The following is a 14323-nucleotide window of genomic DNA, read 5'->3' on the forward strand; positions in this document are numbered from 1 at the left end:
CAATAAACACTTTGAAAAGACACTGTAGAAATGCAGGAAGTCAACCTTGGTGTGCTATGTGAGAACCATTAATCTGTTCCAACAAAAATCCCAATTTTTCGACAAGGAAACAGTTCAAGCCAAGCATGAGTAAAAGGAAACATCCACAGACAAATCTATGTTGTTTTTTTGGGGGGTGGGGGTATGGGGTGGGAGTAGGGGGATAAATTGTCAGGGAAAATGATAAAAGGTCTGTAAAATTAAAACTAGTTTATCCTCTTACAGTAAAAAGAGAGACAAGTACTAGTAAGTAAAAAATGTGACAATTCCCTTAGGAAGATTAATAAAAAGTTAAAATAAGTTAAAAATAAGCCCCACTATTTCATTAAACAAATATCAATAACAGCAGGATTATTTGTCACTGATTTTCTTCCCTTTTTGTTTCAGAAATTATTTGAATAAAAGAAGGGGAAAATAGTCTGCTAGCAGCTATTTATGTAACACAAAGGAAGGCACAAATAGGAGGACTCGAGTTGGTGAGCAAAGGCGTGGTGAGTCTCAGGTGATTTTGGCATGTACAAAACTGACCCCGAAATGCAGTTGAAGATCTAGTGCTGTTTATATTTATAGTTGAATACCTAAGCGACTAACTCAGTTAGGGATCCATAAAAATCTTTTCTTTCTTACGTTTCTAGCAATAAAATATACTTATCAAAACTTGCTAGCTTATCTGTGCAAATGTACACTTATCACTGATGCAAAAAAATATGTATGAAAATATACCCTAAAAGACCTGCTTTTCATAATGTTCATAAGAATTGTATGCAGAGTCAGTATCTGAAGAACGCTCAAGATCTGAATTGGAGAGAGAAGCCAAAATGTGGAATCCAACGGAGATAAGACAGCCGTGCCCTTGGAGGGGGCACTTTGGAATTTGTTGATGAAAGCTCAATGGAATTTACTTTCTAATAGCTAATCACAGATACTTGTCCTTGGAAAAATTTAGGGCCAACAGGCCATATTTTGATAGAAAAACATCCTTGGACCATATCCCAGAATGCTTCTTTATATCACGCATACATGATTCAGCTAGATTAGCACTGACTCAATTTCCACTAATAATTATCTATGGTCTTAGGAAAAAAGGATACCACTGAAGTCACTGGATACAATATTCACTTTAGACTATCTCAGGAAGGAACTACACACATTTGTTCATTGATTATTATTTTTAAAATCTCTGTAAATATATTTTTTTTACATTTCTGCTTATGAAAAAAAAAGTCAACATGATTGTATCTTCCTCCTAATCAAAGATTCTAGAGTATGAAGTCATCCAAAACTAGACTGTGGAAAGAACCAGGGCAGCGAGGTCACCAGTTGCTGCTCTTTTTCCCAAGTTTGTTCAAATAACTACATATATCAACAGTTGAAAATTATTCCACATCAGAAGCATCATTGTCAGAAAGATGATAGTTACTTCCCTTTACCCGAATATATTCAATGTATCTCCCTTCATCAGAATCTGAAGCGCCACATGTACATAGCCTGTTGTCAAAGAGTGATTCAATTTCCTCTAATTTTTTCCCTTTGGTCTCAGGAAGACAGCCATAGATGAAAAGGAGTCCCACAGCAGCGAATCCAGCATAGAGGAAGAAGGCTCCTGCAATGGAAAATAATGTACAGTAAGTCCTCACTTAATTTCATCAATAGATTCTAGGAACTGAGGCAAAAGGAATCATCCTTTTCCTGAACAATGTGGGGTTAGGAGCCCCTACTACCTGCAGTTGAAAATCCACATAAAACTTTTGTCTCCCCAGAAGCCTTACTGTTAACATAGTTGATTAACATATATTTTGTATGTGGTAGGTATTAATACTGTATTCTTACAATAAGCAAGCTAGAGAAAATAAGAGGCAGTTCATTTCTTGTATGTATTTACTGAAAAAAACTTCATGTATAAGTAGAACTGCACAGTTCAGATTGTGTTGTTTAAGGGTTAACTGTGTAACGAAACCAATTTTACTGCAGGGCTAATTGATATAAATAAGAGTTAAGTTCCTGTGGCATCTCATCACTGTTATAACAAAACAATGCTGAATGCAACTAAGTTATTCGAGACCTTGCTATGTGTGTCTGCATGTGCGCCTAGGTTGAAAAGAGGACTTGACTTTTCTTTCTGGTCTACCATGCACACATAACTGTGGTCTGAAATGGAACCAAAAATTTACTGCCAGACTGGTTACTCTAATTATTTTAGGCTTGTGAATATAATGCAGTTTATTTTTCTAAAGTCATGTAATGCCAAACTCAACGTGAACGATGTATCAGGCTCATGTGTAACTTCCGCTCTCAAGCCTTCCCTCTCTTCCTTGGCTAGAGAAAACTGTTTCTCTCCCATGTGCTTCCACAGCACTTTGCTGAGGCCCCTTTCATAATAACCAAGAAGTATTCTAATTCTGTGCATGTATTTGTCTTGTCTGCTAGACTGGAGATACTCTGAGGGAGAAATTTCATTCTCATTTATCTTGTATTTCTACAATGACATTGCCGATTTCATGACTTAATGGGGTACATGATAATGTTATCCTTACAGTCTCTCAATCCCTCTTACTCTACCCTCCAATCTGTTAGGAAATCCTGGTACATCTACTTTCAAATACAACCTGAGAGATGACACTCCTTACCATCCTCCCTCATTGCAGTGTTGCAAGTCTCCTAATTAGCCACCTTGTTCCTTCTACACCACTATAGTCCACAGCACTTACCACCATCTGACATACTATAAAGCTGATTTTTTAATTTAAATTTTTCTGGTGTAATTGAAACAAATTTTTATATTCCACTTACAGTTGACATACAATATTATATTAGTTTCAGGTGTACAACATAGTGATTAGACATTTTTATAACTTATGAGGTGATGATCACCCTGATTAATCTAGTACCCTGCTGACACCATACACAGTTATATTAACTATATTCCTAACAACCAATTTATACTTCTTAATTCCTTTACCTTTTTTTTTATATCTTCACTCGAGGATATTTTTCCTTTTTTTGGTTCAGATAGAGTGGGAGGGAGAGAGACACATTGACTGGTTGCCTCTTGCATGACCCTGACCCAGGCCGGGGATGGACCGCAAGCAAGGTATGTGCCCTTGACTGGTATTGAACCCGGGACTCATTGGTTGGCAGGCCGATACTCTAACCGTTGAGCCAAACCGGCCAGGGCCCCTATGCCTTTTTTATCCATCTGCCCATCCCTCTCCTGTCTGGCAACCATCATCTGTTGTCTGAATCAATATGAGTCTGTTTTGTTTGTTCATTTATCTTTCTCTGATTTATTTCAATTAGCATGATACCTTCTAGATCATCCATGTTGTTGCAGATGGCAAGATTTCATTATTTTTTATGGCTGAGTAATATTCCATTGTTACATATGTACCACATATTTGTGATCTATTTGTATACTGATGAGCGCTTAGGTTGCTTTCATTTCTTGGTTATTGTAAAAATGCTGCAATGAAGTGGAATCATTGGGTCAAAAGGTACTTCTGTTTTTTTGCGTAACCTCCATACTGTTTTCCATAGTGGCTGCACTAATTTATAATCCCACCAACAGTGTATGAGGGTTACCTTTTCTCCACATGCTCACCGGTACTTGTTTATTGATTTATTGATGATAGCCATTTTGACAGGTGTGAGGTGATACCTTATTGTGGTTTTAATTTGAAAATCCCTGATGATTCATGGTGTTGAGTACCTTTTGATGTCTATTGGCCATCTGTATGTCCTCTGCCCATTTCTTAATGGGATTCTTTTTTTGGGTATGAGTTCCTTATATATTTAGGATAATAACCCCATATAGGATGTATCATTGGCAAATATATTCTCCTATTCATTATGTTGTCTATTCATTTTGTTGGTTTCTTTCACTGTGCAAAACTTTTTTTAGTTTGATGTAGTCTTTTTTATTTTTACCTTGCCTGAGGAGACATATCCAAAAAAATATTGCTAAGAGCAATGTCAGAGAGTTTACTGCTTATGTTTTCTTTAAGGAGTCTTATGGTTTTGGTTCATCCACTTAAAACTTTAATCCATTTGAGTTTATTCTTGTATTTGGTGTAAGAATGTGATCCAGTTTTCCCAAAGCCATGTATTGAAGAGACTGTCTTTACCCCATTTTGTCACATATATATTTTAAACATTTTTTTCTGTATTGATTTTTGGGGGACAGGGAGAGACAACATTGATTGGCCACCTCCTGCCCCCCACTGGGGATTTAGCCTACAACCTGGGCATGTGCCCTGACGGGGAATTGAACTGGTGACCTCTTGGTGCATGGGTTGATGCTCAAACACTGAGCCATACCAGCTGGGCACTTTATCATATATTAGTTTCTCTATATTGTTCCATTGATCTCTGTGTCTGTTTTTATGTCAGTACCATGCTATTTTGATTACTGTAGCTGTGTAGTATAGTTTGGTATCAGATAGCATGATACCTCCAGCTTGGTCTATTTAGGGATTTTTGTGGTCCATGAACATTTTAATGATGTTAATTCTTCCTATCCATGAAAATAGTATATTCTTTCATTTCTTTGTGTCCTCTTCAGTGACTTACAGTTTTCAGAGTATAGGTCTTTGACCTTCTTGGCAAAATTGATTCTTTTGGGTGCAATTGTAAATGGGATTGTTTTAATTTTTCTTACTGATATTCACTTTTAATGTATAGGAAAACACTGAAGTGGACTCAAATAAATGGAAGGCTATTCTGTACTCATGGACTACAAGGTTTAACATTGCTTTGGGTCATATAGTCATTTTAATAATATACAGATTCAGTGCAATTTCTATCAAAATATCAATGATATTCTTCTCAGAGCTAGAACAAATAATCCTAAAATTTATATGGAACCACAGAAGACCATGAATAAATAAAGCAATCTTGAGAATGAAGAACACAGATGGAGGTATCATGTTACCTGCTTTCAAACTATACTGCAAAGCTATAATAATCAAAACAGCATGGTACTGGCATAAAAACAGACACATGGATCAATGGAACAGAGAGAGAGCCCAGAAATAAACCCATGCTTATATGGTAAACTAATTTATAAGTGGTGTTGGGAAAACTGATCAGGACACATACCCAGGTTGTGGGCCAAAATCCCCAGTGGGGGGCATGCAGGAGGAGGCCAATCAATATTCTCTTTCATCAATGTTTCTATATCTCCCCTCCTCTCTCTCTAAATTAATAAAGAAAAAAAAACCTAAAACTGAATCTGGCCTACTCTCTTACCCCATATACAAAGATAAACTCAAGGCCTGAAATAACACTGCTAGAAGAAACATAGGTACTAAACTGTTTGAGTAATATCTTTTTGGATATGTCCCCTCTAGTAAGGGAAACAAAAGCAAAAATGAACAAATGGGTCTTTATCAAGCTGAAAAGTTTCTACAAAGGAAACCATTAAAATAAAAAGACAACATACTACATAGGAGAATGTATTTACAAATGATAATTCCAATAAGAGGTTGATATCCAAAAAATATAAGAAGCTCATACAATTCAATAACAAAGAGAAAACACACAATCTGATCAGTAAATGAACAGAGGCCATGAAAAGATGCTCATCATCAGGGAAATGCACATTAAAACCACAATGAAATACCACCTCATACCAGTCAGAATGGCTGTTATAGGAAAGTAAACAAATAACACGTCGGCAAGGATGTGGAGAAGAACCTTTGTGCAATGTTTGTAGGACAGCAAAATGATGTAGCCACTCTGAAAAACAGTATGGAAATTCTTAATAAAACAAAAAATTAGACCGAACTATTCCACTTTTGAGTATTTATCCAGAGATCTATGTACCCGTGTTCACTGCAGCATTATTTACAACAGCCATATGGAAGCAACCTCGATGTCCATTGATGGATGAGTGGGTAAAGAAGATGTGGTATATATACACACACAATGGAATATTACACAGCAATAAAACAATGAAATCTTGCCATTTGCAGCAACATGGATGATCTAGAGGGTACTATGCTAAGTGAAGTAAGTTAAGCAAAGAAATTCAAATACCATATGGTTTCACTTACATGTGGAATCTAAAAGACCAAAGGGATGGTTACCAGAAGGGAGGGGGTGGGACAATGGGTGAAAAAGGTAAATATAGTTAATAATATAATGTTGCACAATCATAGGTCAGTTTACTAGAATTAGTGAGGTGATCACACTAAGGTATAAAAATGTCAAATCAGTATTTTGTACACTTGAAACTGGTATAACAATACTGTATATCAACTATACTTAAAAAGAGAACAAATAATGTATGTTACACGTCTATCAGAATTTTGGGTGTTGTTCAAATAAGTGATAGTGTTATTAAATTATAAATGATAAGGGAAGAAGAGTTGCTATTAGAGATAGAACGGGACAAGATTAGTATGACTAATAGATTGGAAATGTTTTCATCAAAAGGGTGACACTGGAAAGTTAGCTCTTGGAGAATGTGGGACTTGTGAGGAAGAAAATGAAAGGAGATGAAATCCTGTGTTCTGATTACAGATAATCAAAATTATGGTGATATAGGAATATATAAGTGCAGATGATGAATAGTTTAGATGAAACCAGGCTGCTGCACTCCTGTAACACAGGAAACCTAGTTCGGATTTGTAAAGCATAATATTGAGGAAATATTCATCATCTCTCACAATTTAGGGGTAGTGGCATGATTAGAAGTAACTTATCAAATCTGTCAGTGCTAAAACAATTTGATGGATTGGGAAGATTCTTGAGGGCCATATATCTTCTTGTGACCCAAATTCCTAAAGCCAACTAATATCAAGATCCTTTTTTAAATCTGAGGACTCTGAAGCAGGCAAATGCCATAGGGGCCTAGGAGGCCTTCCCTGGTGAGACCTGTGGTTAAATCTGAGGTCCAGGAGGCTGTGACCCACTCCAGATAACGGGCAAGTCAGTTATGTAACTACAGTTACCGTAATTGTTCCCTCTTGGAATGAAAATTAAAACAGATGCCTGTACTGAGTTTGTGAGGATTGTTAAACAGTGCAGATATTCCTCAGCTTTATTCTGAAGGAAATCAGTTCTATTGGAGTCCTATATTGTTTCAGATTAAAATATTTTTTTATTTTTTAATCCTCCGAGGACATTTTTCCATTTTTTGTTCACATAGAGAGAAACATCGACGTGAAAGGGACACAATGAGTGGCTGCCACCTACACAATCCAACCAGGGCCGGGGACAAACTGCAGCCAAGGTATGTGCCCTTAATGGGAACCAAACCCGTGTCTCTCTGGACCACAGGCCAATGCTCAGATTAAAATAAATATTTAATTGAATTACACAAAATGAGGAATAAAAGATGCTCTCCAAGGGATCTGTTTAGTCACACTTTAATAATTTTTAGTAATAAGCATTGTTGAATGGGGGTCCAAGGAAGGAATCAAAGTTTGAGGTTGTATGAAACAATAGAACAAGGAGGGAAAAAAGAAGACATGGTACTTCCTGAGATTATACATCTTTATGGTATATATTTGTTAAGTCAGGAATATAACATATACCTTACATAAATTATAACATGTAAATCAAAAAGTGGGACAAACTCACCTGAATTGAATATTGTTCCACTATTATCCAGCAGTAGACCAAATAGACTAGTGCGCTGACCTGCTAGAAGCTTGACTTAATGCAAAAAGCTTCTTCTAACTGGATGTTTTTAAAAGAAGCCTGGCTTATGCTCTATTTAAAATTTACTTCTGTGGCCTCGTGTTTTTCTGGCAGCATAAATTCAAGAACTAGGAGCTTTGCTATCAGAGACTTATTATTTGGTCTTTCCCTTTCTATAAAAAATGCTCTCAGGATATTAGTCTACATTTTGGTCTTCAAATATTTAAGTGTTCTCAAGAATTGGCAAATGTTTACTGTGCTAATATTAATGGTGTCAGGAAGATACGTTTATGAATTCAGATAAATTTTAATTGCTAAATGGGATAAAGCTGAATATACTTAAATTTTGGGGGCATTTTAAAATGGATATATATTAAGTATTTCTAAATGGTGACTGGGAGAGAGGAAAGTTTTATAAAGATAATATTCATCATTCATCTATGCATTTAGTCATTTGATCCACACTTTTGTGGGCTTATCAAGTAAGATGTCTGGGAACATAATGGTGAATAGGCTAAGTCCTGGCCTGAGCTCAAAGGATTTATGGTCTGGTGGGGCTGGCAAATAAACCTGTTCTAGCAAAAAGAAGTAAGCGCTCGGAGCACAGGATGAGGTGAGTGATGGGGGAGGTGATCAGAGGTGTAGGCAGTAGGCATTCCATATTCACCACACAAGCTTAGATCAGAATGAAAACCTCCTATTTTATAATTTTGACTCCAAACACAACTTAGAAACTCATACAATAAAGAAATCCTCTTGCTGAAAAGACTGTGTCTTTTCACATTAGTAACAATGGACTTAAGCAGCTTCCCAAGGTTTCCCCCTAACTTAGCTACTTCCCAACATTGTTTTCTTTGAGTTATGTCTCCACACATTTTACTTGGACGCTGAGAAGCACGTGGCATGCCCTGGCCTGCAAGCATGATGCTACATGGACGGCGTAGCTCATGGCACAGCAACTGGGACAGCTGCTCTCAGCCTGCTCGGACTCCACTCTGGACATGACTGTCCCCGACCTACATCTTTCTACCATTCTCTGTTATGTTTCTTCATTAATCTAGAAGTCATGCTGTGAAGATTTCCCACTGGGAAGACCTCTGTGTTCCCAAAGTGGGTGGTGGAGGCTGTACAGCACTGAGGGACTAGCGCAGTGCTGCTTGGGAGACAGTCCTCTCCGCCTTCCCCAGGTGCACTTCCAGGAACGCCACATGGGACTCCTCATAACAGCAAGAATATAATGATGTGGTCTTTCAGTCACAAATGATAGCATACCCAAAAAGAGAGTAGGAAAGAGGAAAATAAACTAGAGTTGAAAAGAATATCCTCTTACCATAGTATGTAAGATACTCTGCTGTGTGTAAAAATGTCAGTGAAACCAGAACATTGAAGATCCAGTTTATTCCAGATGAACATGCATTTCCTGTACTTCTTGCCCAAAGGGGATATATTTCAGAATTCACAGTCCAAGGCATAGGTCCCATTCCTGAGAAATACAAAATATAAAATTTCAGTAAAGCAGTATGTAAGGAATTTTTTAAAAAGTACTTGTCTCCTCTGGGAAGAGACAATTTAATTAACAATAACAATGAAGGCTTGTTTACCGGGAGCGAAGAAAACAAGGTATAAAATAAGGCCCAAAAGTGCAGTCCAAGAGTATGGAGTAGGGCAGAAATTGTAAGCCCAAAATACTTCTTCTGTTTTGAATTTGGTTTCATTTTCACACCTGAAAAATAATGCAATATACATATTAACTTAGTGTTTTAGGATATAGTTGTAGAAATTCAATGTGATCATCTAGGACATATTTGGAAGTTCCTTAATATAATTAAAGAAAAGGATCCAAGAGGTTTACTTGCAAAAAAAAAAAAATTATTTAAGTGTACAGAATAATTCAAGAGCAACACGTAGAAATACTCTGTACATGCAACTCAGCAAAAAATCAAACAATCCAATTAAAAATGGCAAAGGATCCCAATATGCACTTTCCAAAAGAAGACATACAGATGGCCAGCAGGTACTTGAAAAGGTACTCAACTATCACTGATCATTAGAGAAATGCAGATCAAAGCCACATGGATAATCACCTCACACCTGCTAGAGTGGCTATCATAGGAAAAAAGTGGAGACAGAGATGACTTCATCTTAAAAAGCTGACTTAATTTAAACTAATCTGTGCCTTGACTGGTTTGGCTCAGCAGTTAGTGTCAGGCTGTGGACCAAAGGATCACAGGTTTGATTCATGGTCAAGGGCAAGTGCCTTGGTTGGGGTCATGTGGGAGGCAACCAATCAGTGTCTCTTTCTCACATCGATGTTCCCCTCTCCCCTTTCACTCTATCTAAAATTCAGTGGAAAAATATCTTCGGGTGAAGATTATATTAAAAACAAACATACAACTCAACAAAAGGAAGACATAGAACCCAATTAAAAAATGGGCAGAGGAGCTAAATAGACACCTCTCCAAACAGGACATACAAATGGCCAAGAGACATATGAAGAAATGCTCAATATCACTAATCATCAGAGAGATGCAAATTAAAACAATGAGGTAGACTTCCGGTCAAGATGGCGGCGTAGGTAAAGGCGGTATCGTGTCCTCCCACAACCACATCAAAGTTACAACTAAACTACAGAACAACCATCATTCAAAACTGCCAGAAATCAAGCTGAATGGAAGTCCTACAACTACGGAATTAAAGCAGCAGCCATATCCAGACTAGTGGGGCGGAGGCGCGACAGGCTGGTCCCACACCCACGTGTGGTGGATAAAAACTGGGGACACCTCTGTGGTGAAGGTCCTTCCTGAGGACTGAGGGTTCCCGTCCCACACCAGGTGCCCCGCTCAGGGTTCCAGTGCCAGGAAGAGAAGTCCCCATAACTTCTGGCTGGAAAAACCAGCGGGAACTGAGGCTCAGGGAAGCTGATGCGGCTGGAGCCCCAGGCAGCTCCTTAAAGGGCCCGCGCACGGACTTAATCGGACTCATTCCCTCTAAGCTTGGAGGGGAGGCAGCTCAAGGGGCACCAGAGACATACAGGGAAGAACTGAGCTGTTCGGCATTGGAGAGGGGGCTTTCTCCAGTACAAACGGGCTGTCGGAGTCCTTTGTTCCTTTGGTGAGCCCTTCCCTGGGGTGGCAGACAGCCACCATATCTGGGACTCCAGCAGCAACCTGGCTCACACTGGTAGCCCCGCCCTGGTGATTCCCTGAGGCCCTGCCCCACCCAACTTTCAGGCCCACCCAAGCTGTTGCCAGTTGCTTTACCATAGGATTGGCCTGTCTTGGATCCTGCTTCAGGTTTTCCTAAATTCTTTCAAACAAGCAACATCTGCTCTCAGATAGCTCCATACCTCGCATTAAGTAATACACTGAAACAAACACAGGAAGGCAGCCAACATGAGGAGACAAAGAAACAGGTCCCAAATGAAAGAACAGAACAAAACCCCAAGAAAAGAACTAAGTGAAATGGAGATAAGCAACCTAACAGATGCAGAGTTCAAAATACTGCTTATAAGGATGCTCGATGAACTTAGTGAGAACTTCAGTGAACTTAGGGAGGGCCTCAAGAGCATAAAAAAGGACCAGTCAGAAATGAAGGAGGCATTAACTGAAATAAAGAATAATTTACACAGCTTCAGTAGTAGAGTACATAAATCCAAGAAGCAAACCATTGATTTGGAATCTAAGGAAGCAAAAAACGCCCAATCAAAATAGCAAAAAGAAAAAAGAATCCAAGAAAATGAGGCTAGTGTAAGGAGCCTCTGGGACAACTTCAAGCGTGCCAACATTTGCATCTTGGGGGTGCCAGAAGGAGAAGAGAGAGAACAAGAAATCAAAAACCTGTTTGAAACAATAATGGCAGAAAACTTTCCTAACTTGGTGAAGGAAACAGACATACAAGTCCAGGAAGCACAGAGTCCCAAACAAGATGAACCCCAAAAGGCCCACACCAAAACACATCATCATCAAAATGCAAAAGGTTCAAGACAAAGAGAGAATCTTACAAGCAGCAAGAGAAAAGCAGTTAGTTACCTACAAGGGAGTTCCCATATGGCTGTCAGCTGATTTCTCAAAAGAAACTTTGCAGGCCAGAAGGGAGTGGCAAGAAACATTCAGAGTGATGAAAAGCAAGAACCTACAACCAAGATTACTCTATCCTGCAAAGCTGTCATTTAGAATTGATGGCCATATAAAGAGTTTCCCAGACAAGAAAAAGGAGTTCATCACCACGAAACCGTTATTATATGAAATGATAAAGGTTATTTTTGAAGAAAAAGATAAAATATATGAACAAACAAAATGGCAATGAATATTTATCTATCGACAATGGAATTTACAAACAAAATGAACAGGCAGAACAGAAAGTCTCATAGATACAGAGAACATTTTGTTGGTTGCCAGAAGGGAGGGGGGTTGGGGGAATGGGTGAAAAAGGTGAAGGGATTAAGAAGTACAAATTCGTTGGTAGACTGACAAACCTCAAAGGGAAAGGAGTTGGGGAGTGGGGAGAAATAAACCAAAGAGCTTATATGCATAACCAGCGGACACAGACAATAGTGTGGGAAAAGGTGGGAGTGGGGAGGAGGGGGTCAATGGGGAAATAATCAGCAGCATCTGTAATACATTCAACAAAAAAGATTTAAAAGAAAACAAAACCAACAATGAGGTATCACTTCACACCTGTCAGAATCGTCGCCATCAACAAAGCATCAAACAAGTGTTGGCGAATGTGTGGAGAAAAGGTTACTCTAGTACACTGTTGGTGGGAATGCAGACTAGTGCAGCCACTAGGAAAACACTATGGTGTTACCTTAAAAAATTAAAAATTGAATTGCCATTTGACCTAGTGATCCCACTTCTAGGAATATATCCTAAGAAGCCTGAAACACCAATCAGAAAGAATATATGTACTCCCATGTTCATAGCAGCATATTTACAATAGTAAGATCTGGAAACATCCCAAGTGTCCATCAGTAGACAAAAGGATAAAAAAGCTGTGGTACATATACACAATGGAGTACTATGAGGCTGTAAGAAAGACCTCTTATCCTTTGAGACGACATGTAGGGACCTCGAAAGTATTATCCTAAGCAAAACAAACCAAGCAGAGAAAGACAAATATCATATGATCTCACTTATTTGTGGAATAGGGTAGTCCCAGAGATGTGGAAGTAGGGTACAGACTGACAATTGTCAGAAGGGGGATGGTGGGGGAGGGAAGAAATAAACCACAGAACTTATAAGCATGTATGCATAACCGATGGACACGGACAACAAAGCCGGGGATGAGGAGGAGGGTGTTAATGGGGAAAAAGAAGAAGAAACATCTGTAACAAAAATAAATTCATAAAACAAACAAAAACCATACTAATCTACCCGAATCCTTGTCCCTTTTTTTTCCTGGGGTTGGTTCTAGAAGCTTCAGGTTAATCACAAACTACCATTAATCCTTCCTGTGGAGCAAGACACCCTCAAAGGTTAACCTGCCCTGGTGCCAGAGTCCCAGGCATCTGGTCCTTCTGTTCTGCTCCTCCCTGCATTCCTTTCGGAATACACAGGTCCATTTCTTTCAGGTGCAGAAAACAAGGTCTGGGGGGTGAACAATGCGGGGACCCACTTTCTCTCTTGCTGCTGCCCAAGACTGCATTTCCCTAAGTTCCCTATTAAAATTCTAAACTGACAAGCAGGACTTGTGGGCATTGTTCTTTGGCCTTTCTGCTCCTTAGGCATTTCAGGGCCACTTTGCATGACACAACAAGAAATAACAAGTGTGGCGAGAATGTGGATAAAAGGGATCCCTTGTGCATTGTTGGTAGGAATGCAATTTGGTTCAGCCACTATGGAAAACAGAATGTCGGTTCCTCAAAAAATAAAAAAACTACCACATGATCTAGCAACCCCACTTCTGGGTGTTACCCAAAGAAAATAGAACACTAACTCAAAAAGATCTGCACCCCCATGTTCACTTCAGCACTATTTAAAATAGCCAAGACACGGGAGCAGCCTACGTGGCTATTGATAGATGAATGGACACACACATTGGAATGTTCCATAAAAAAGAAATCTTGCCATTTATGACAACAGGGATGGACCTTAAGGGCACTTAAGTGGAATAAATCTGACAGAAAAAGACAAGTACCATATGACGTCACTTATGTGCCATCTTAAAAACCAACAAGAAAAACAGTTCATAGATAGAGAACAGACTGGTATATGCCAGGGGCGGGAGATGGGTAAAATGGGTCAAACAGTACAAACTTCCAGTTATAAAAGAAGTCATGGGGACGTAGTGTACAGCAGTGGGGACTACAGTTAATACCATTCTGCATCTTTGAAAGCTGCTAACTAGACTTAACTGTGGTGGTCATTTTGCAATATATAGAAATATCGAATCATGTTGTACACCTGAAACTAATATGTTACATGTCAGTGATACTCAATTAAAAGAAATATCGTATGTTTCATATCTATTCCATATGAATCAGACATGACTTCCAGTTAGTCCACGAAAGCTGCAGTGACACTTTAAGACCACTGAGAGTCAGTGTGTTGTGGCAGAAAGACTAGATTTTGCAGTCAGGTCAAGATTCATATTGCAGAACTACATATAGTTCATCTGTAAAGTGGGGATAATGCCTTACAGGTAA

At 38.8% G+C, this 14323-nt stretch overlaps 1 protein-coding gene across 1 annotated transcript in view; it reads right to left on the reverse strand.

Moving 5' to 3' along the window:
- Positions 1-404: 404 nt before the first annotated feature.
- The window catches only part of SLC2A13 (solute carrier family 2 member 13), a 322426-nt gene continuing 308507 nt past the window's right edge, over positions 405-14323 (reverse strand). Inside the window, exons 8-10 of the mRNA XM_036252063.1 lie at positions 9282-9403; positions 9011-9163; positions 405-1642 (exon numbers count right to left, since the gene is read on the reverse strand). Coding sequence (XP_036107956.1) covers positions 1416-1642; positions 9011-9163; positions 9282-9403 — 502 coding nt within the window. The 3' untranslated portion in view covers positions 405-1415. The remainder of the gene's footprint in view (positions 1643-9010; positions 9164-9281; positions 9404-14323) is intronic.

This window comes from Molossus molossus, unplaced genomic scaffold, assembly GCF_014108415.1.
Source record: "Molossus molossus isolate mMolMol1 unplaced genomic scaffold, mMolMol1.p scaffold_m16_p_10, whole genome shotgun sequence".
NCBI classification, from domain to species: Eukaryota; Metazoa; Chordata; class Mammalia; order Chiroptera; family Molossidae; genus Molossus; species Molossus molossus.